Below are 24,824 nucleotides of genomic sequence, written 5' to 3'. Positions count from 1 at the left end.
CAATCTCACAACCCTGGGATCCATGACCTGAGCCAAAATCAAGAGTCAGATGTTCAGCCAACTGAGACACCCGTGTCTCAGCTGTGAGTTTTATATTTCATTCTATTAATGTGATATAATTTGTTGAATCATCTTTGCATCCCAGGGACAAATCCTATTTGATCATGGTGGATGATACTAGTAATATGTTATTGAATATGATTTGCTAATATTTTGTAGAGAATTTTTGCTTATATTCTTCAGGGACATTAGCCTGTAGTTTTTCTTATAGTGTCTTTATTTAGCATTGGAACAGTATTATGCTGACCTGATAAAATAAATTTGCAAGTGTTCTTTTGTCTTTAATATTTTGGAAGAGTTTGAGAGGTATTGGTATTAATTCATCTTTAAATATTTGACGGAATTCACTCATAAAGTCATTTATGGGCTTTTCTTTGTTTAAAGGTTTTCAATTACTAATTCAATAGCCTTATTTATTACTGGTCAGTTCATATTTTCTATTTCTCCTCCACTTAGTCTTGTTAGGTTGTATATTTCTAGGAAGTTACTCATTTTGTCTAGGTTATCCAATTTGTTGGCATGTAATGGTTCATTATCAGTTTCTTATGATACTTTGAATTTCTGAGATCTCAGCTGTAATGTTTCCTTTTTCATTTTGATTTTGAGTTCTTGCTTTTTTACTTAGCTGAGTTAAAGATTTGTCAATTTTGCTTATCTTTCAAAACATCAGCTTTTTTAAAAAATTTTTTTACATTTACTTATTTTTGAGAGAGACACAGAGTGTGAACAGGGGAGGGGCAGAGAGAGAAGGAGACAGAATCTGAAGCAGGCTCCAGGCTCTGAGCTGTCAGCACACAGCCCGATGCAGGGCTCGAACCCACACACCATAGATCATGACCTGAGCTGAAGTTAGAACCTCAACAGACTGAGCCACCCAGGCGCCCCTATAAACATCAGCTTTTAGTTTCATTGATCTTTAGTGTGTTTCTGGGCTCTTATTTCATTTATTTCTGCTTTGATCTTTATTATTTCCTTTCTTTGTCTTTTTTTAAGTAAGCTCTCTGCCTAATGTGGGGCTTGAGCTCACAACCCTGAGAGTCACATGTTCTACCACCTGAGCCAGCCAGGCACCCCTGTGAGTTCCTTTCTTTTGCTAACTTGGGCTTAAGGTTTACTCTTCTTTTTCTAGTTCCTTACTGTAGAAAGTTTGGTTATTTCCCATATGACTTATGCATCACAATAATCCGAAACCTCTGGGCTGCAGAGCAAGTCTGAGGCTGGAGAAAGAGGGTAACAGAGCCCTGACATCTATGGTAAAGATTCTGGCAGCAGAGATAAGAGATCAGATGAGATTTCCATTTTTATTTGTTTTTAAAATTTATTTATTTTGAGAGAGTGAGAAAGGGAAGAGAGAGAGAATCCCATGCAGGTGCCACATACAGGGATCCATCTCATGAGATTATGACCTGAGCCAAGAGCCCAACATGAGACTCGATCTCACAAACTGTAAGATCATGACCTGAGCCAAGACCAACGATGGACACAACCAACTGAGCCACCCAGGCACCCTGACGTATTCATTTTTAAAAGATCAATTGCAATGTAGAGAATGAATCTAGAAGGGTAAAAGCAGTCGAGATGGAGGAAAAAGAGATTACTACAAAAGTCTGCATTAAGGATTCCTCAGCAGAAATTTATTCTTATATATGTGCCTACTGGTGTGATTGTATTCATTTAAACCTAACAAGTATGATTGATCCTGTGCTAGACTGTAAGAAAGCACAGTAATTACTCATTAAAAGTGCATAAATTAAATAAGAAAATGCATATAAAATCCACTATATTAACATAACCTATTAAGCATTAAGAATATTTTCTAGGTACTTTATTCTTTTTGGTGTAATTGCAAGTGGGATTGTTTTCTTAATTTCTCTTTTTGCTACTTCATTATTAGTGTATAAAAATGCAATCGATTTTTATATATTAATTTTTTTATCTTGCATCTTTATTAAAATCATTTATCAGTACTAAGATTTTTCATTTGAGTTTTCTATATATAGTATCAGGTCATCTGCAAACAGTGACAGTTTTACTTCTTTACCAATTTCGACGGTTTTATTTCTTTTTCTTGTGTGACTGCTGCAGTTAAGGGTTCTAGTACGATGTTGAATAAAAGTAGTGAGGGTGGACAGCCTGGTCTTATTCTGGAACTCAGTGGAAAAGCTTTTAATTTTTCTCTGTGGAGTAGGATGTTAACTGTGGGTTTTTCATACATGGCCTTTATTAATTTGAGGTATGCTGACTTTGCTGAGTTTTATTGTAAATGGCTACTGTATTATGTCAAATGCATCTGCTGAGATGATCATATGGTTTTTATCCTTTCTCTTGTTAGTGTGATGTATCTGATTCGATTTGCCAGAAGTGATCCACTCTTGCATCTCTGAAATAAATCTCTCCGATTGTGGTGAATGATCTTTTAATATATTTGTTGGAACTGCTTTGTTAATTTTTTTTTTTAAGGATTTTTTTCCACCTGTGTTCATCAGAGATTTTGGCCTGTGGTTTTCTTTTTTTGATAGTGTCTCTGTCTGGTTTGGTATCAGGGTAATTGTGGACATGTAGAATGAATTCAGGAGTTTTTCTTCCTCTTTCATTTACTGACATAGTTTGAGAAGAATAAACATTAACTCTATTTTTTATTTTAGAGAGAGAGAACACAGGCAGGGAAGAGGGACAGAGGAAGAGGAGGTAGGGAGGAAGGGGGAAAGAGAGGGAGAGGGGTGGAGAGAGAGAGAAAGAGAGAGAAACTTCAGCAGGCTCCATGCTCAGCACAGACCCCGACACTGGGCTCAAATCCCATGACCTTGGCCGAAATCAAGAGTTGGATACTCAACTGACTGAGCCACCCAGGCACCCCTTAACTCTTCTTTAAATGTGTGATACAATTCATCTGTGAAGACATCTGGTTCTGGAATTTTGTTTGTTGGAAGTTTGATTACCAATCCAATTTCATTACTAGTAATAGGTCTGTTCAAATTTTCTCTTATTTATATATATATTTTTTAAAGTTTTATTTATTTATTTTGAGAGAGAGAGAGGGACAGCATGAACAAGGGAGGGACAGAGAGACAGGGAGAGAGAGAATCCTAAGCACAGAGCCAGATGCAGGGCTGAACTCACAAACTGTGAGATCATGACCAGAGCCAGTCAGATGCTTTAACCGACTGAGCGAGCCACCTGGGCACCCTGTGGTCAAATTTTCTATTTCTTCCTGATTCAGTTTTGAGAAAGTGTATGTTTCTAGGAATTCATCCATTTGTTCTAGCTTGTCCAATTTGTTGGCATATAATTTTTCAAATATTCTCTTGTAATGTTTTGTATTTCTGTGATGTCAGTTGTTATTTCCTCTCCTTCATTTCTGATTACATTCCTTACTTTTTCTTGTTAAGTCTGGTTAAATGTCAATTTTGTTTATCTTTCCAAAGAATTAGCTCTATCACTGACTTTTTCTAATGTTATTTTTTTCTGTCTCTATTTCATTTATTTCTGCTCTGATCCTTATTATTTCCTTCCATCTACTAAGCTCTGAGATTTGATCTTCTTTTTAAGTGTTAGGTTAGGTTGAGATTTTTTTTTTTAATATTTTTGTTTATTTCTAGGAGAGAGAGAGACAGCGTGAGCAGGGGAGGGTCAGAGAGAGAGGGAGACACAGGCTCTGAAATAGGCTCCAGGCTCTGAGCTGGCAGTCAGAACACAGCCCGACGCAGGGCTCAAACCCACAAACCGCGAGATCATGACCTAAGCGAAAGTCAGACGCTTAACCGACTAAGCCACCCAGGCGCCCCTGGTTAGGCTGAGATTTTTCTTGTTCCTGAAGTAGGCCCAAATGACTAAACCTCCCTCTTAGAAATACTTTTGCCATGTCCTAAAGATTTTGGACTACAGTGTTTTTATTTTCATTTGTCTCCATGTATTTTTTTATTTTCTCCTTGATTTCTTCCTGACTCATTTGTTGCTTAGTGTCATGTTTAGGCTCCAAGTGTTTGGGTTTTTTCTGGATTTTTTTTCTCGTAATTGATTTCTAGTCTCATACTGTTACGGTCAGAAAACATGTTTGATACGATTTCAATCCTCTACTATTTATTGAGACTTGCTTTATGAACTTACATGTGATCTATCCTGGGGAATGTTGCATGTGTACTTGAAAAGAATGTATATTCTGCTGTTTTTGAATGGAATGTTCTATATATATCTGTTAGGTCTAACGTGCCATTCAAAGCCTCTGTTCCCTTATTGATTTTTTGTCTGGATGATTTATCCACTGAAATAAGTGACGTGTAAAAGCTTCCTACCATTATTGTTTTACTGTCGATTTCTCCCTTTATATCTATTAATACTTGCTTTACATATTTAAGTGCTCCTATATTGGGTACATAGGTATATACAATTGTTACAACCTCTTATGGGACTAATCCCATTATTAATGCCCTTTTTTGTCTCTTGCTACAGTCTTTGTTTTAAAGTCTTTTTTTTAATTTTGTACATATGAACAAATTTAATCACCTGCTACACCACCCAGATGGATATATGTGTTAAATGGAAATAAGGTTCATAAACTTAGAAGACATGCAGGCATTTTTCGGCCACTAAACCTGAAGGTTTAGACATCCAGCAGACTGAACTTTTTTTAACATTTAAAATAAAACTTTTTTAGCACAATAATGTATTAAAACAGACTTCAAGAAATGCCCAAATTATTTTTTAAAACATGATCTAAGTTTTTTCCATGTTTTTAAATGTCCAGTTTTCTTTGGCAAATGGATCCCAAATCCCAAATTTTCATTTTATTTATTTTTTAAAGCTTACTTATTTTGAGAGAGTGTGTATGAAGTGGGTGGAGGGGCAGAGAGCGAATCCTATGTAGGCTCCACGCTGTAAGCATAGAGCCTGACGTGGGGGTTAATCTACCAAACTGTGATCACAACCTGAGCTGAACTCAAGAGTCAGATACCTAACCAACTGAGCCACCCAAATGCCCTCTAAATTTTCATTTTAGAACTTATTTTATATTTATATAACAGAGTGCCCTAAATTGATGTTCATCAAGGTACCTTTCTGTAAGCCCTGATGGTTTCTACCTTCCTTTTAAAATGTGTTAAGTATTTCTTTAGTTGTTATTCTCAAAAAATATTTTGTAGAAAAAATTAATAACTGAACACTGATAAATTCTTCATTTCTGTTATAGTGTAGCAATTTATCACCTAACCCAGAGTGGACTGTCAACTTTGTACAGTTGGGTTGCTTATTCCCCTCAGACATAGCTGACTCCAACTCATAAAGCCACAGCTGGCTCCCGCATCTCCACTTCTGTATTAACAGCTGTCACTGAGACATGTCAATCTTTGATCTGTACATTTTGACCGGTTTTGGCCTCCAAAGAAGGTCTTTCTCCTCAATCAGCTTTACCAATTTTGCTTTTTCTTCACACTTAATCCTTATCTGAGAAGATCCGCATTCACAGCATCACTTTAGAGGTCACTGCATGACTCAGTATCAATTTAGATTAAAAAAAGAGTATCCATGCCTGTCACAAATTTTATTTTTTTTTAAAGTAATTGCTATACTCAAGTGGGGCTTGAACTCACAACCCCAAGATCAAGGGTCACATGCTCTACCAACTGAGCCAGCCAGGTGCCCCTGAACTGATATTCTTGAAGGTATTTTTCAAATATGCTCTTTCTTCAAATTCATTGTCTATATGTTTAAAACTTTTTTTGAAATTCCAAACAGTTTTCTTCTGTTGAAGATGCCGGTTTCTCTGAAAAAGTCTGATCATTTTCTTTATTCTACTTTAAGATGTTTTACCACACTGTAACAGGAATTAAAATGAAGATCTAGTTTTCCTTAATAGTTCTCTAAGTGTTACATTCACAGGTTCTTTTCCTGTGAATTACTTGCATGTGGGGATGGTGGGCTGGCACAATCCTGTGGGGTGCTAGGGGTGGGCTCTACCATCTCAACAAAGAAATCTTGCTTTGCCTCTCCCTCTGATGTCCCCACAGTGCAGAAAGCGTACCTAAAGTATTGCTACCCTGGCTTTTTGTTTTTCATTTCTATTGGCATGGTATATGTTTCTCCATCCCATCATTTTCAGTTTGTATACATCTTTAGATCTTGACGTTCATCTGTTGTAGGCAGTGTATAGATGGGTCTTTTTTTTTTTTTTTAATCTACTCCATCACCCTATATGTTTGGTTTTTTTAAATTTTTTTAATGTTTTATTTATTTCTGGAAGAGAGAGACAGACAGACAGACAGCGTGAGCTGGGGAGGGTCAGAGAGAGAGGGAGTCACAGACTCTGAAACAGGCTCCAGGCTCTGAGCTAGCAGTCAGCACAGAGCCCGACGCAGGGCTTGAACCCACGAACCGCGAGATTATGACCTAAGCGAAAGTCGGACACTTAACCGACTAAGCCACCCAGGCGCCCCACCCTGTATCTTTTTGATTGGTGCATTAAGTCCACTCACATTTAAAGTAATTACTAATATATATATGCATATATGTGCATATATATATGCACATACACACACAGCTATTACCAGTTTGTTGACTGTGTCCTTATTATTTTTGTAGTTTTTGTTGGGGATTTTCCCCCCTTTCTCTTGTTCTCTTCGCTTGGGATTTGATGTCTTTTAGTGTTACACTTGGATTTCGTCTCTTTATCTTTTGTGTATCTACTATAACTTCTTCATTTGTGGTTACCACAGGGTTATATATAGCATCTTAAGTGTTTAACAATCTGTATTATGTTAACTGTACCTTAAATTCAAACATACACTAAAAGCACTAAATCAATCCCCTCCATGTTTTATGTATATGATGTCATATTTTACATCTTATTTTGTGTATCCTTAGACTAATTTTTGTAGATAAAACGGATTTTACTACTTTAGCATTTTAATTCCCATATTGGCTTCATACGTGATTAACGTACTACTTCTCGTATGTTTGCCAATTTAACCAATGAGGTGAAAAACCCTGAAAACTAGAGGACACTGATGAAAGATATTGAAATGACACAAGCAAATAGATATTCCATGGTCATGGATTAGAAAACTCAATATTGTTTAAATGTCCATACTAAGCAAATAGATATTCCATGGTCATGGATTAGAAAACTCAATATTGTTTAAATGTCCATACTACCCAAAGCAATCTACAGATTCAGTGCAATCCCTATCAGGATTTTTCATAGAACTAAAACAAGTAATACTAAAATTTGTTTAGAACCACACAAGACCCTGAATAGCCAAAGCAAACCTGAGAAACAACAAAGCTGGAGGTATCACAAACCTAGATTTCAAGATATACTACAAAGCTGTAACAATCAAAACAGCATGGTACCCACACAAAAACAGATACACTAGGTCAATGGAATAGGACTAGAGAGCCCAGGAATAATCCATGCTTATATGGTCAATTAATCTATAACAAAGGAAGCAAGGATGTACACAGTGAGGAAAAGACAGTCTTTTCAATCAATGTGGTTGGGAAAACTACACTGCTACCTGCCGAAGAAGGAAACTGGGCCACTTTCTTACACAACATGCAAAAATAAACTCAATATGATAAAAACCTAAATGTAAGAAACTGCAACCCCGTAACTCCTAGGAAACATAGGTAGTAATCTCCTGGACACTGACTTGAGCAATATTTTTCTATATATATGTCCAAGAAAAACAAAAACACAATAAACTATTGGGACTACACCAAAAAAAGCTTTTGCACATCAAAGGAAATCATCAATGAAACAAAAAGACAACCTACTGAATGAGAGAAGACATCTCCAAATAATACATCTGATAAGGGGTTAATATCAAAATATATAAGTATATAATTTATATTTACATAAAAATATGTAAACATATACAACTCAATACCAAAAAAGCAAATAATGCAATTAAAAAATAGGCAGAAGGCCTGCATAGACATTTTTTCAAAGAAGGCACAGATGGCCAACAGACAAATGAAAAGATGCTCAACATCACTAACCATCAAAATCAAAACCACAATGAGGTATCACCTTACAACTTTCAGAATGGGTAGGATTAAATATTGGCATGGATGTCGAGAAAATGGAATTATCCTGTACTGTTGGTGGGAGTATAAATTGGTGCAGCCACCATGGGAAACGGTATAAAGTTTCTTCAAAAAATGAAAAAACAGAAATACTATACAATGCAATAATCCACTACTGGGTATCTGTCCAAAGAAAACAGAAACACTAATTTGAAACAATATATGTACCCTTATGCTTATTATAGCATTATCTACAATAGTCAAGATATGTAAGCAACCCAAGTGTCCAATGATAGATGAATGGATAGAGAAGATGTATACGTATATACAATGGAATATTACTCAGCCTTAAAAAAAAACAATGAGATCCTGCCGTTTGTAATAACACAGATGGACTTACAGGTTATTATACTAAGTGAGATAAGTAAAACAGAGAAAGACAAATGCCATATGATTTCACTTATATATGAAATCTAAAAAACAAAACAATCAAACAAATAACTAAGATAGAAACTGACCCACAAAAAACAGAAAACCAATGATTGTCAGAGGGCAAGTACGTGGGTATATGGCCAAAAGGGGTGAAGGAGAACAGGAAGTGCAGGCTTCCAGTTATGGAATGAAGAAGTCACAGGGAGGAAAGGTACAGCATAAGGAATATAGTCAATGTATCATAAATAGTGTTATATGGTGGCAGATGGTAACTACTCCAGTGGAGAGCACAGCAGTGCATAGAGTTGTTGAATTACTATTGTACACCTGAAACTAACAGGACAGTGTGCGTGAGCTATACTTCAATTAAAAAACCAAAAAAAAGGAAAGTATAGCATGGGGAAATCAGTCAATAATACTGCAATAATGTTGCATGGTGATTACACTTATGGCTGAGTAATGTACAAAATTATTGAATCAATGTGTTAGTTACCTGAAACTTATAACAGTATATGTTAATTATACTTCGATCTTTAAAAAAGAGTTATACACTTCCAGTTATAAAATAAGTAAGTCACAGAGATAGGGAATATAGTCAATAATATTGTGATAACATTGTATGGTGACAATGGCTACACTTATCATGGTACACAGAGTAATATATAGAATTAGCAAATCAAATATGTATGTTGCACAGCTGAAAAAAAAAATTTCTTTCCTAATCTCCAAAAGCTCGTGCATGTGTTGCCGTTATGAAATATTTAGTGAATTCTATAAAATACAATTAAGTCAATGAATGGTAGATAGTATGTGCCACTTTTAAATATAAAGTGGACTAGAGAGGAGAACAGGCCGGAAGTCAAGTTTCATGGAGGCTGTCCTAAAATAGCTATGTATTATGTATGTATTTACCTATTATATATACATATATACCTCTCCTTGTTCCTAAAAAGATTTAAGTCAGTTTACAAATAAGGAAATTGGGGAACAGGGACCAGGAGTCAATAGCGTGTACTGTGAAAAGCCTAGAAGTCTGTCAGAACTGGGACAGAAGTCTGATCTGTACACTACTTGGTAGGCAACTCAGAGCCAGGATCAGCTCCTGTAACTCACAGTCTTCGAACAGCTATTGCTGGTTTTTATACCAGAGCCATTTCTTCTGAGCGGGGAATGGGGGGGGAGGGTCTTTATAAATAACGTTCTCCACAACATCTTAAGTTGTTTCTCAGAGGCCTCCTCTTATTACTCCATAATATAAGCAAGTAGCTTAATGCTATATGGTAAAAGCTGTAACAATGGTGTAGGACGTTCGGTTTTCCACTGATCTGGCTAATCTAGACACGATTTAAAAGAATTAATGGTAATGAATGGCCTGTATATTATTCAGCCAGCTTCTATAAGTGGTTTTTTATTTTACTCTCAGCTTTTGATAGTGTGAGTAGCCTTGAGTTTGAGCTTAGGTTCTCAAGAAGACTCATGAATGCGGGTGTGCTGTGTCACCACCCAGGTGTAGGACCCATATGTCTCAGGAAACCAAACAGGGTTGACATCCTTTTATTTAAGTTAAGGAATATGACAAGAAAGTAAACCAGATGGACACAAAGGTGGGTGAAGGAGGTCAGAGATGAAGGCGCCCATTGCCCTGGGTGAGGAACAGCTTAGGCCACAAATGAGGCACATGGCCTCAATCATCAGCACAGTCTCCCAATACCTTGAGAGTTGAAAGAGTGCGAAGAAATGGGGGAGAGACCCTAGGTCAAAATAACTGTCCAATTTCTGTGTGACTACCATGCACCAGTACTTTCTAAGGGCCATCTACTGAAACAGTTAAAAGGCTAGTTAGGAATGAAAAGTTCTCTTTAATCTGAAATTCACCAATATCACTTCAAGGGTATTAATTTGTATTGACTGGGAGAATTTGATCATATTCTCCAGAAATTATTTTGTTACTAAGTCACAACAGTATCAACGATGCTCTGATAGAATGATCTTGTGGTACATGGGGACGCATCTTAATTAGCTCACCTGAAGGTCTTTCGGCAAAATGGTATTCTTCCTGAGGGAATTGATTCGAAGCCTCTCATCTGCATATTCATAGGCAAGTTTTCGTCTCTTGACATCACGCAGCATTTTCCAGTCTACGTAATAACCTCGAACTTGGCCTGAAGCTGATGAAGGAACCATCTAAAAGACAAGAACAAGGTGAAAGACAGTGAGACCCAGGCTCTGCTAGTGTCTCCCATTCTGTGATCCCTTTTACTATTTATGACCTAATAGCTTATTTCTAATAATTTTGGATCATTTTAATAACTTAAATAACCTTAATTCAAAATAACCTTACAAATAGACATTAAGCCAAAATGGCGGTATTAATAATGCCAATAAGGCGTGTGGGAAAGTGAAACACTTTCTTAGATTTTTATTATAATTCTGCTTGACCTTTACTTAGGCTAATAGTGGTTTAAAAACCAAATAAGTGTAAGAAGAAATTCAGGGTAGACTCTCTCCCACCTCATTCCTTACCTGCCCAATGACCACCCCTCCACTTTCAAAGGGATCTGCTGTTACTAGATCCCGTGTCCTTCCAGAGACCTTTGTCTATACGAGTACGTATACACACCCTCATCCCACGTTTCATGCCCTCCCTCTTTTTTCTCATTTAACAATGTATCTTGGAGATCTTTCACATCCATATGTTAAAAAGCTTCACCTTCTCTTTAGGTTGTATATTCTACTGCATGGATGTGCCATGCATGTGCCAAGAGTCAGATGCTCAACCCACTGAGCCACCCAGGTGCCCCTAATTTTTGTTCTTTTATCTTGTCAAAGGAGTCCCTAAAGCTAGCCATTCTACTAATAAGGCAACTGAGAGCTCTTTAGAAATAATTTTTTTTCCCAATGTAGCCAATTTAAAGGCTCTGTTGTCTGGCCATTGACAAGTAGGGTCTTATTAATTTTAATGACCCCCTCTCAGTAAGCCTTTTTATGGCTTAACCAAAGATACTCTCACATGCACTCTCTAAAGTTTAAATAAACTTTAAAGAACAAAAATTAGACTGAAGACAAATAAATGTCCACATCCAATGAAAATAACCCTTTTTTTTTAAGTTTGNACCAGGGAGGGGAGAAGGGGGAGAGGGGGAGAAGGAGGAGAGGGGGAGAAGGGGGGAAGGAGAGGGGGAGAGAGAATCCCAAGCAGGCTCTGTGCTGTTAGCGCAGAACCTGATGCCAGGCTCAAACCCACCAAACTGAGATTATGACCTGAGCTGAAACCAAGAGTCAGAGGCTTAACCAACTGAGCCACCCAGACACCCCAAAATTTCCCCTTCTTAAAATCCAGCCCTGTCTGTTTTAACTTCCCATTCTCTACAAGATTCACAGAGAGCACGCCAGCCTAATCTCTAGGTTCAAAGTATATCAGCTATTCTTGTAAATGCTGAAAGCAGAAAGTGAGTTTAGCAGAAGCTTGGGGAACAAACTGGAGGGTCTAGTTTACTATGATCAATCCCATTCCGCTTCAGGCATTTTCATGCAATGACCTTTGCAGATGTATCCTAGCCACCCCCCACCGTCCACCAGAGAATTCACGTTCCCTGAACAGCAGCAAACATTTTAAAGGATAAAGTTAATACTTTATACTAATAGAAGGCTTAGAGATGCCAAGGTTGAACTGTATAACCAGAAAGAAGGCTTCTGTTAAAATGCTTTATTTTATACAGACTTGTACAAAGACAGCAATCTTTTGATTCTCATTTTCGGTAAAAATCTCCCTGATAAAAAGAAGTAAATCCATTTAAAAAGGTGAGCCAGTTCCTTGATATTCAGGCTGTGACCCAGTTCTCTGGAGAAAAACGGTCTTTGTCTTACAAATCTCCAAGACCAGAAATGAAACTCTAGAAACAAGTCAAAATCCACCTATTTTTAACAATCTTTAAACCTTGTCTATTTTCAAAATGCACATATTATAAAAGGCCAGGATATTGAAACAAAATTGTCCTGTACTTAAGAAAAAAGGTAAATTTTAAATTGCAATTATCCTGACGCTCTTATAAAAATATTTTTTACTTCCTCTGTCCCTTGAAATGATGAAATCTTATCACATCTCTGAAATGTAAGCACACTCTGCAATCACCTGAGACTAAAGGGAAAAAAAGTGGTGGAAAAAGGCCCTTTTTTTTTTTTTTCTTCTCTTTAAGTAGCCTCCACTAGATCACGAGTCACATGCTCTACTGACTGAGCCAGCCAGGCGCCCTTTTAAATACAAACTATGGAAAGGCTTCTTAGGCCCAGACTCTAGCACCTCTGATAACAGACAGATATGCTCCAAATCTCCACCTTGAGGAAAACTTGGATATTTTTTCTGTAAATTTTCTACCCCACCTTCTCTAGGACCTAAGAGCCATTCCTTAAAATGCAAAACTTTAGGGAGAAGTTTTCATCCAAAAGATAAATAAAAACAAGGAGGTATTTGGAAATATTAGTAAAAACAAAAGCTATAAATTTTTGTTTATACTTCACCTATGTATTTGTGTCCATATATGTTGTAAATATGAGATATTTTTTCAAACTCCAAATGGTACTGCTAAAATTAATTTGTAAAAGAGTTCTATTTAGTTGGTTTGAAGGCAAGTGCTTATAAAATTTGGGCATTCTAAAACTCTCAGAAAGCTAGAAACTAACTCAAATGTTTTTCAAGTTCATGTGATCTGAAAATAGATTTGATATGAAAACTACTTTCAAAACAGACATATCTTTAGAGTTATCACCATTAAATACATAACTTTTATTCTACCTAAGATATCGTTTACATCTGCCCACCAAAAAATAGCAGATTGGGATACTGGCTGATTTTGTCTAACGCTTAATGTTTGGTAGGTAATTTAAATATAATTATTTAGCAAATAAATAAAAAGTTTTAGGTAACCTTTTAAAATACTGTCTCCAGAGGCACCTAGGTGGCTCAGCAGGTTAAGTGGCTGACTTCAGCTCAGGTCATGATCTCACAGTTGGTGGATTTGAGCCCCCCATTGGGCTCTGTGCTGACAGCTCAGAGCCTGGAGCCTGCTTCGGATTCCGTGTCTCCCTCTCTCTCTCTGCCCCTCCCCTACTCGCTCTTGGTCTCTCAAAAAAATAAAAAAATAGAGACATAAAACAGTTCTCTAAATCTTTTTAGTAACTTGAAAACTTAAAGTTTTGCTAAGTTAAATGATGAGTTAAGATAAATTCATTAAATATCTAGATCCTTTCCAAATAGGACAAAGTACTAAAACATTAATTACTAAACACAGGTTTATGTACCTTTGGATTCTTATGACAGAGAAATTAAAAGAGGTTTAGATGTGTTAATGTTACAGTAAAATACTTAGTCTGAGTAGCTCAGTAGGTGAAGTGTCCAACTTCAGCTCAGGTCATGATCTCAGAGCTCATTTGTGAGTTTGAGCCCCAAATCAGGCTCAGTGCCATTAACACAGAGCCTGCTTCAGACCCTCTGTCCCTTCGCTCTCTGCCCCTCCCTTACTTTCCCTCTCTCTCTCAAAAATATTTTTAAAAATTCAAAGAGACACACGTTTCTTGAAATTATAAAATGTATTCATATATTTGCAAATTTAAGGACTGTTGGTTACCAGACCATTCACAATTGCTTACTTCTTAGTTTTCACTAGAAATTCGTTTCTAAGGTTAAAAATTCAAATTAATACATGTAATTGAAACTACTAAAAATAAGGGAAACATCTCCAAATGCCAAGAAAGTAAGATATGTTTCCACTAAAAACAAGTATGAGAATTAGAGATGAATTTTTGTTAAGGGGAAAACAAATTAAAGAAAAACACATGACAAAACCAAAACGTAGGGGAAGAAAGTTACATGTTTGTTGGAAAAGGAGTCTTTGGAAGAAATTTTAATGTGTGATCAAGCTGGTTCAGACTACAATGAAATTACTTTACAAAATGAGTTTTAAGGGACACCTGGGTGGCTCAGTTAAGTGTGTGACTCTTTTTTTTTTTTTAATGTTTTATTTATTTCTAGGAGAGAGAGAGACACAGCCTGAGCAGGGGAGGGTGAGAGAGAGAGGGAGTCACAGACTGAAACAGGCTCCAGGCTCCGAGCTGGCAGTCAGCACAGAGCCCGACGCGGGGCTCGAACCCACGAACCGCGAGATCATGACCTAAGCGAAAGTCGGACGCTTAACCGACTAAGCCACCCAGGCGCCCCTAAGTGTGTGACTCTTGATCTTGGCTCAGGTCATGATCCCAGGGTTCCTGAGTTAGAGGTGCACTGAGGGCTGGGCTCATTGAGGCTCTGCTTGGGATTCTCTCTCCCCCCATCTCCGACCCTCCCCTGGCTCATGTGCACGTGTGTGCACTCTCTCTCAAATAAACTTTAAAAATAAACAAATGATGTCTTTGACCTGGAATATTCTGAAAGGTTTGTTAATTAACATATAAAAGGGGGAAGGGGAAGGAGCTGGGGGAAAATATGTAAAAATAAGTAAAACATGGGAAGCATTGTCAAGTAATACTAAGTCTTCTTTTTTTTTTAAGGTTTTATTTATTTCTAGGAGAGACAGAGACAGAGAGACAGACAGCGTGAGCAGGGGAGGGTCAGAGAGAGAGGGAGTCACAGACTCTGAAACAGGCTCCAGGCTCTGAGCTGGCAGTCAGCACAGAGCCCGATGCGGGGCTCGAAACCACGAACCGCGAAATCATGACCTAAGCGAAAGTCGGACACTTAACCGACTAAGCCACCCAGGCGCCCCAAGTAATACTAAGTCTTTACATTGTATTTGTAAGACTGGGACACGTGGATAAATTGGCATTTTGGAAACATCCTCAGAGAAAAACAGTTCTTGAGCCCCACTGGAAAAGACCTTACCAAGTACTCCTGACCACTGATGCTACAGTAAAACTAAAAAGTATTAAGTCTTGGGTACACAACCCACAGCTTAAAAAAATAAAAGGCTCCACTTCCCCTGTCCATACAGATGTGGCAGACCTCTAAATCAAAATGACAAGAAAGAGAAGCAGCTGCTCTTGAGGCAGCCTGCTTCAGCCCAAGATGACAGATCGATTTCATATTAAAAACATAAAATCCATCCATTCTTTTTCCTTTGCTCTGGCACTGGCCTGGAAAGATTAATGTCCCCATCCGTATCTGCCAGGCTGTTGCCAGGAGGACATAACCTCTGTAATTTCAGGCTAGGAAAAAAAAAATCTAACTGTGCTCTTAACTTTTCACAAGCAAAATAAGACATCTCATCTGTCGATTCCCCTGAATTTACATTGTTGAGTTAAAAAGGACCTACCAGGAGGCTTTCACGACTCAGGATTCATTCCTTTTGACAAGTCCCTATTTCTCTGGTTAGAGATACACATAAATGAGGCTATGATCAAGAACTCTGCCTTCATTCTTAAAATTATTGCAAAATCTGTTGCTAAGGCAACAGCAGCCCAATAAAGATCCTTAATAATAAAACAGCTCTTGGTTTTCTTTTATCTGAGCAAAATGTCTGTGCTTATGGCCACCACCTGCTCTGCTTGGATTAACACTTCTGGGGAAACTGAAACTCAATTACATAAGATCACAGAACAAGCCCCTTGGCTTAAAAAGGGAGCTCCTTGCATGGGGTCCTTTGAATTACTTAATTTTGATTGGTTTGGGTCTTGAGAACCATAGTTCTATAGTGCACTCCATGCATTGGGAATTACCTGGCTTCTAGCAATTGTAAGAATTTCTGTGGTCTGCTGTATTCTCTTAAAAGCTTTAAATACATGTTCACAGCTGCTAACCACCAAGCAAATGATCTCCCTAACACCTGAAACATCTGTGGGTGCCTGGCGGGCACAGTTGGTGGAGTGTGCGACTCCTGATCTTGGGGTGCTGATCAAGTCCCACGTTGGGCATAGGGATTGTTTAAAAAAAAAAATTAAAAAGGACTTGAAACATCTAAGGAACAAAGAAAGTGACCAACTTAAAAAACTGTGAACCCGAAGCCATGACCTGTGAATATCCCAGAGGTTAAGCCATGACCTATGGATGGGTCACACAAGGGAATAATAGAAACTGCTAGAATTTAAGGTTGGTACCTGAGAGTGGCGCTAATGCCTTTAATTTTGATCACATAAGTTTGATCTAAAGGGGTTAACTGTAAAATAGAAAACCACAGACCCAAGTCTGAACCAGGGCTTAATACCTGATCTAACTGCAGTTTCAACCTCCCCCCAGCAAAGCAGTCTTAACTGGGCAGTTGGGAATTTTCTGGTGGGTGCCAATGAGTGCCACATGGCCCTCCATCCCCGTGAAGGAAGATGAGGTCATCTGCATAAGACCCCCATGCTCTTTCCCCCTAAGGGAAGGTGATCTTACCTGAAAAAATTCTTTTATTCTGCTGGTGACTTTCTTGCCCCATCCTCCTTCCTATAAAAATCTTTATTTTCTACAGAACCTGAGAGCTTCCCTCTATTTGCTAGATGGGATGGTGCCTGACTCAAGAATGACTTAATAAAGCCAATTAGATCTTTAAGTTTACTCAGCTGCATTTTGTTTAACATATTGCAGGCATAGATTGTATAGGCCACTAGAAACTCAAGACTCTTCCAAACCAGAGCAAACGCTACGTGTTAATTAAATTTCGGCTACAGAAAGTAATGATGGCTTCCAATAAAAGCTGTTCATAGAAATATACATCAGCATAATACATAATATAAAAGTGAAGATGAGATTACTGGAAAGCCCAATCTATTAATAAAAGATAAACTGAATGCCTTCAGAGCTAAAATTCTCATGGAGAAAAACAACAATTCTACAATCACCTTTGGAAGTAAGACAGCACAAATGGAATTTCAATACTGATTTGACACATAACTGAGTCAAATGAACACCATGGTCACTGTAGCTGGGCTGGAAACAAGTGTCCCGGAAACGGAAGCTTCACTAAGGCTTTGAAGGGACTGACAGAATTTTTTTTTTAATGTTTTATTTATTTCTAGGGGGAAGGGGGAGGGAGGGAGAGAGAGNGGGGGGGGGGGGGGCGTGGGGAAATGGAGAGAACGTGAAGTCTGCCCCAACCCAAAAGGAAAATGAGCAAGATATATTCATAAGACAAGGGGAGATATTCTGGCTGAAAGAAACAATTCGTGTTGAGGGGCAATGTACAGTTTGCTTTTACCTACGAAACTGAAAGTTAAGGAGACTTAGAAATCAAAATTAAACATTTTCCTTTGATTCTTTCCCACACTATTCCTAATCAACTTCCTCTCTACCAACTCCTGTAGGTTTCTATTTATTTTAAAATACCTCTCATTTTTTTTTTGTATAATTTTTTTCTGACTAGAAATACACACTTAAAACATTTATTGGTCGGTTACATTACTTCTGTGAATGTTTTACATCCTTTGCCTACATTTCTATTATTAGTATTTTCTTACTGGTTAATGCTGTATATATGAGATTGCAATCTATTCTGCACACATTCTATCCTGTCCCTGTCACCTCCCCAAATGCCTCCACTGGGCCCTATTCATGTTGTATGGTCATCAAAATCTTTGAAATCCTCAACTTCTCTGACCATCTGCAGATTTTTGCTCTAGCTGAATCTTGAATCCCTCCTGATAGCTTCCCCTGGAGGTTTTTTCTCCCACAATTGGGCATGGAGGTGTGCAGGGAAGTGTACCGCTCACTCTTCAGGACAGCTCCCAAACCTTCCTTCCTGAAAGGTAGCTGTGCCTTTAATGCTTTTGAGTTATACCTCCCACCAACCCTCACTCTTGCACTCATCTACCATAGTCTCCCTTTCATTTTTAAGTGAATCTAGATCCTGGCTCACTATTACTCTCTCCAATATTAGTATTTTTTAAGTAGGCTCCAACACAGGGTTTGAATTCATGATCCCTGAGATTACGACAGGAGCGGAGATCAAGAATAAGATGCTTAGCGGGGCACCTGGGTGGATCAGTCAGTTAAGCATCCAACTTTGGCTCAGGTCACTATCTCATGGTTGGTGGGTTCAAGCCCCGCGCCGGGCTCTGTGCTGACAGCCAGCTCAGAGCCTGGAGCCTGTTTCAGATTCTGTGTGTGTGTCTCTCTCTGATCACCCCCCCCCCCACGCTGTCCCTCTCTCTCTCAGAAATAAATAAAACATTTAAAAAAAGAAGAAGATGCTTAGGGGTGCCTGCGTGGCTCAGTTGGTTGAGCATCCGACTTCCACTCAGGTCATGATCTTGCACTTAGTGAGTTCCACCCTGCACTGGGCTCTCTCCTGTCAGTGTGGAGCCAGCTATCAGATCCTCTGTCCCCTTCTCTCTCTGCCCCTCCCCTGCTCCTCTTTCTCATAAAAATAAACATTAAAAAAAAAAAAAGAGTCAGATGCTCTCTCTCCAATATTCTTGTCCTAATTCTTGGTGAGCTCAATATACATGAAATTATATCTCCTGATCTCTCTGTACCTCAAATTCCCCTCTTCCAGTGACTTTTGTACTTATTTCCTTGCTCTGAGTCTTTTATTACCATTAAGTGCAAGCTTTCTATTATCTCAGTTTTGTGTATCTCATTCTCTATTGCTTATTTCTAGCTTGCTCCTTCAAACACCCCAATAACAATTCCTGTGAGGTTTTTAAGTCATTGATCCTACCACCTTTTCACTCTCGGCTCTCGATTTCCTGTCTCCTCTTACCCAGCCTGAATTTCCGTGTGTAAATACAATGTTGTCTTTCCTACATCCTCAACTCTCTGGCCCCTCTCTAACATCACTGTACTTGCTTCAATTCTTGTTACTAGTTTTCCCGTCTACTCCTATTTCACACCATTTCTTCTTTCCTTAAATCCCTAACACCTGCTCCCACATCCTCACATGCCACTGATGACTTCTCTTTAATTATAAAATTAGAAGCAATCAGGAACTTCCATAAACATCCAGTTAAATCTACCCACTTACCAGCATCTGTAATCATATGTTGTACATTCCCTCCTGTTATTAAAGATCCATTCTAATAGAGTAGCCGCTAACCACATATTGCTACCGAACACTCAAAATGTTTCAACTAGTACAACTGGGGAACATTAATTCCTAATTTTATTTAATTTTAATTCATTAAAAATTTAAACTGAAGTCGGGGCGCCTGGATGGCTCAGTCGGATGAGTGTCTGACTTCATCTCATGGCTTTTGAGTTCAAGCCCCGCATAGGGCTCTGTGCTGACAGCTCAGAGCCTGGAGCCTGCTTTGGATTCTGTGTCCCTCTCTCACTCTGCCCCTCCCTTGCTGACACTCTGTCTCCCTGTCTCCCTCAAGATTAAATAAAACATTTAAAATTAAAAAAAATTAAACTGAAGCAGCTGTAAATATTAAACAACTTTATTGTTTTGGTAGGACATTTTCCATTTTAATAGTGGAAAATTTGGCATCCAAACAGATGTGCTATAAGTAAAATTCAAACTGGATTTTGAAGATCTAGTATGAAAAAAGAATGCAAATATGTCATAAGTCATTTTCATAGATTACATATTGAAGGAATATTTTAGATATGCTGGCTTCAAATACTTTATTAAAATTAATTTCACGTTTCTTTTTGCTTTTAAAAAATTTTTTTAATGTTTATTTATTTCTGAGAGAGAGACAGCATGAGCAGGGGAGGGTCAGAGAGAGAGGGAGACACAGAATCTGAAGCCGACTCCACGCTCTCAGCTAGCTGTCAGGGCGGAGCCTGACGTGGCTCGAATCCAAGCACCGTGGGATCATGACCTGAGATCACGACCCGAGCCGAAGTCGGATGCTTAACTGAGCCACGCAGACACCCCTCTTTTTGCTTTTTTAACATGGCTACTAGAACGTTTTAAATTACACATGTAGTTGGCATTATATTTCTATTGGACAATGCCACCACAGATGATGTTGTCCATGTCCATGTTCCTTAAACCAAATAATGGAACAGAAGTCCCAGCACCTTTTACCTACGCAGGGCACAGCTCCAGCAAGTCTTCCCTCTCTTAATTTTCCCCACGCTACAGGATCTTTCTCTTTAACACCAAAACCTGCAGTTAACTTCTGTCACGTGAAAACACAAGGACCTAAAACACTCTTAACCCACCTCTCCTTCCAGCTACTGACCCATTTTTCTGCTCCCCTTTGTGGCAAAACATCTGCAAGGGTCTGTCTACCCTCGTAGTCTCCCAATTTCTTTCCTCACTTTTTCTTGAACGCTTTGGCCCCACCACGCCATTAAAACTGCTATGATGAAGGCCCAACCTCCACACTACTACAACCAACAGCCAATTCTCTCCCCCTTTTAATAGGTCTGTCAACTCTGAGCAGAGAGCGGACTACTCCCTGCTCCCAGCAATTCTGTCACCTGCTTCTGGGCCACGACACTCTCCAAGCTTTCCCTCTCCCTCGCTGAACTCCCGTCAAGGCTTCTTCGCTCGGATCTCCTTGCTTAACGCTGGGGATCCCTGGGGCCTCAATCCATGGACCCCTTCTCTTCTCCACCTGCACGAACTTCTTATAAATCGGCGGCAATCTGAAGCTTTCAACGCCTGTCAGTTATAGGCTTAGGAACACCGCCAAATCTGTAGCTCGGGTCCGCACTGGACACTACAGCGGGCAGAGTAGTAGGGGACCCGTGGGTTTGGGGACTCAGTGGGGAGACGGAGGACTGGGGCTAAGGGCGCGGTCCTGACCTGCCGTACGGTCCGAAGCAAACAACCCAGCATGGAGGCCGCCATGTTGCTCGCCCCAAACGCCGAACGGGCGCAATTTTATTGACTGCAAACTACGGCGCAGACGCGAGGGGCGGGGCCCGGGCCGTGGGGGGCGGGGCAGAGGCGGATCTTTAGCCTACCTCAGGAGGGCTCATTGGCTTCGCGTTCTCGCGGTATTTCAAGGAACATGGGCAAATAAAAAACCGGAAGGGAGCGCGGATTTGGAAATGATGCAGTTCTGTGCTTCCGCCTTGTTGCAGACTTTCCTTCAGCTTTTTAATTTTTATTAGTATTATTATTTTTTAATGTTTACTTATGAGAGAGAGAAAGGCAGAATGCAGGCAGGGGAGGGGCAGAGAGAGAGGAAGACACAGAATCTGAAGCAGATTCCAGACTAAGCTGTCAGAACAGAGGCCTAGGAGGGGCTCGAACTCATAAACTGCAAGATCATGACCTGAGCTGAAGTCAGACGTTTAACCAACTCACCACCCCGGCGCCTCATTCTTCAGTTTTACATACTAATGAGCTCCCTTCGTTCCTACCCACCTACTTTCCTTCCACTCCCAGACCCTCCAGCTCATCTTCATCAATTTCTCTTTCCCTGAGCCTTTCTATGTCTCAGTCAACCTGCTTCTCCTCCATCCAGTTTAGGATGCTATTTGCCATGAACCTGGAATTATTGCCAACTCCTTCTTCTCTGTCCTTCTTGTAGATTCTGCAAATCTTTTCTGTCCCTATAATGGTGATAATTATCATGTTAATGATGGCAATGATAAAAATTGTTTCCATTTACATGTCCAGGATTTTTATATATGTTAAAACATTTGGGGTTTTCAGAGGGGAGGGAGAAACATTGCCATTTAGAAACTGCTGTTTCCAGGGCACCTGGCTGGCTCAGTTGGAAGAGCAAGCAACTCTTCATTTGGCGTTTATGAGTTGGAGCCCCACGTTTGGTGTAGAGATTAGTTTAAATAAATGAAAAGTTTTCAGTCTATATTACAGGGAACTTCTAGGTCATCTTTATAGCAGCTGTCCTTGGTCTAGAGTGAACACTCTGTGGGGCCCCTTTCCTTTGGATGTAAGGAGAGTACCGCCTACCCACGATTCTGGTAGAAGAATATCAAGGAGCGTATATCAGCATGGCAAAGACCTGTATCTTGGAAGTGACGATGGGTGAAGTGAGGAGATGCCTGTGTGCTACTTACATCTTCTGGGGGAAGCTGAATGCAGACTCCTTTCTTTAAAGGTTCAAGTTTATTGGAACATCTCTAATGGACTGGGGAGGAGCTGACTGAGGTCAGCTGGCAGCAAAGAACAACAACATGGGCTGCTGTCAAGGTAGAATCAGAAAATTCCAGGGCCAGTGTCAGGTAGGCATCTATTCCTTTTTTATTTTTTTTAATGTTTTATTTATTTCTGAGAGAGAGAGAGAGAGAGATGGCGTGAGTAGGGGAGGGTCAGAGAGAGAGGAGACATAGAATTAGAAACAGACTCCGGGCTCTGTGCTGATAGTCAGACGCTTAACCGACTGAGCCACCCAGGCTCCCTAGCATCTATTCCTAATGTTAGCCCATGGGATGCCTTTCTCTCCCCACAACTGAAGGTCGTCAAATCAGATCATGAAATGAGTGAGCCAGCTTTGTGTACAGTGGCCCTTTGCTTCCTTTCTGTAAAAATAGTTCTAATAGCATTTTTTTTTTTTTGGAGAGAGAGAGAGAGCAAGGAAGGAGCATCAGGAGAAAGAGAGAGAGAGAGAGAAAGAATCTTAAGCAGGCCCCACATCCAGTGTGGAGCCTGTTGTGTGGGTCTCAATCTCATGAACCGTGCAATCATACCTGAGCCAAAAATCAAGATGTTCAACTGACTGAGCCACCCAGGTGCCCCTTAAAGCATCTTTTTAAAATGTTTATTATTATTGTTATTATTTTATTTTAGAGAGAATGCATGCAAGCAGAGGAGAGGTGCAGAGGGAGAGAAAGAGAATCTCAAAGCTCCACTCTCAGCACTGAGCCTGATTCAGGGCTCAATCCCATGACCCTGGGATCATAACCTGAGCTGTCATCAAGAGTCCGATGGTCAACCGACGAAGCCACCCAGGCACCCCTGAAAGCATCTTTAAACAGCATCAGTAACTTTTTAAAATTATTGTTGTAAAATATATATAATATAAAATTTCACATCTTAATTATTTTTAAGTGTACAGTTAAGTGATATTAAGTACATTCATGTACTCCACCATCCGTCTCTGGAACTTTCTAATCCTCCCAAACTGAAACTGCACCCAGAAAACAATGACTGTCTATTCCCCCACCCCACCTCCACCTCCTGGAAGCCACTATTCTGCTTTCTGTCTCTATGAATCTGACTATTCAATGGACCTCATATAAGTGGAAGCAGGCAGTTGTCCTTTTGTGACTGGCTTCTTTCAGTGAATGTGTCCCAAGTTTTATCCGTGTTATAATATGTGTCTGTACGTCATTCCGTTTTATGGCTGACTGATACTCCTGGCATGGATAGTCCACCTTTTGTGTCTCTATTCATTTGTCGATGGACATTTGCTTTAATATTGCAAATAATGCTGCTGGGAACATGTATGTACAGATGTCTTAAACAGCATTAGTATCTCACGGTCTTTCACTTTAAGAGTACAGTTAGGTAACTCTGTCTAGTCACATAGACAGCTTTCAGATGGTAAGAGAAAATTCCAGGGTCTTCTTTGATTAATGTGTTGGTTTTGTAAAACAGCCCAAGATTTTTCTCCAATGCACCCTCCTCCATTTATGTGTGTGTGGGGGGAGGCGTGGCAAGGCCTAAATAAGGCTCACTTTACCTGAGTTTTCCTAAGAAGTCTGGTTTTCCTAAGAAGTCTGATTTTCCCTGGCCATTTGACAGAAGGTGGGGAAGACTCTTGGCCTTACTGTCCTGCAATTTAGGATCAGGAGAACGATCACCATTCATTCATTATTTATTCAACAAATACATATTAAGTGCCTAGTGTGTGTGTGTGTGTGTGTGTGTGTGAGGCAGGGGAGAGAAGGGAATCCCTACCCTTCTCATGCTTATATGCAACTGGAGATTCCAGAGTTTGGAGATAGTCCCCATTGTCAGTTATACTGCCTTTGCCTTTTCCAGATAGTCTTTCCTCTGGAGGCTAGAAGGTACTTTTTGGATGGACAGATTAAAAATTTAATCATTCAATGTTTTGAGATTTGATTGTGAGAAGGTGTTCCAGGCACCATGTTGATTCTGGGCCTAATGAAATAACAAGAGATGATGTATGAGATGATGAAATTGAGGCACAGGGAGGTTCTGGGACTTGCTAAGCTCACAGAGCGAGGCCCCAGACCACGGCCCAGGCTCTAAATCCTCACTCTGTCCTCTGGAGGAGCAATGGCTCAAGGAGAAAGTCCTGATTGCTGTCACGGAATCCTTGCTTACAAACCTTACTTATGTCAATTGGTTAACGTTTCATGCCATTTCAATCAAAACTTCCAATAGGGGTGTGGGGACTTCCAATGGATTTTTTTCTTAACAAAATAATTCTAAAATCTATGTAAGAGAATAGCTCACCTGGAAATGAGATAGAAAGCTATGAAGTTTTTGAAAAGGAAAAATAACAAA

At 39.5% G+C, this 24,824-nt stretch overlaps 1 protein-coding gene, 1 long non-coding RNA gene and 1 pseudogene across 2 annotated transcripts in view; 1 reads left to right on the top strand and 2 right to left on the bottom strand.

Moving 5' to 3' along the window:
- MRPS14 (mitochondrial ribosomal protein S14) overlaps positions 1–21,286 on the bottom strand; it is a 28,244-nt gene extending 6,958 nt beyond the window's left edge. The window contains exons 1-2 of the mRNA XM_077763141.1: positions 21,183–21,286; positions 10,537–10,695 (exon numbers count right to left, since the gene is read on the bottom strand). Of these exons, the coding sequence (XP_077619267.1) occupies positions 10,537–10,695; positions 21,183–21,227 (204 nt within the window). The 5' untranslated portion in view covers positions 21,228–21,286. The remainder of the gene's footprint in view (positions 1–10,536; positions 10,696–21,182) is intronic.
- On the bottom strand, positions 5,146–6,015 carry LOC144230939 (swi5-dependent recombination DNA repair protein 1 homolog pseudogene; annotated as a pseudogene).
- A 192-nt stretch (positions 21,287–21,478) lies between the features above and the next one.
- On the top strand, positions 21,479–23,391 carry LOC144230824 (uncharacterized). The gene is made up of 2 exons (XR_013334892.1): positions 21,479–22,573; positions 23,139–23,391. It is a non-coding gene; the product is annotated as an uncharacterized LOC144230824 (long non-coding RNA).
- Positions 23,392–24,824: the final 1,433 nt, after the last annotated feature.

This window comes from Crocuta crocuta, unplaced genomic scaffold (genome assembly GCF_008692635.1).
Source record: "Crocuta crocuta isolate KB4526 unplaced genomic scaffold, BGI_CrCroc_1.0 scaffold3, whole genome shotgun sequence".
Classification (NCBI taxonomy): domain Eukaryota; kingdom Metazoa; phylum Chordata; class Mammalia; order Carnivora; family Hyaenidae; genus Crocuta; species Crocuta crocuta.
The sequence above is the reverse complement of the archived record's forward strand: the minus strand, read 5'-3'. Positions and strand labels throughout refer to the sequence as shown.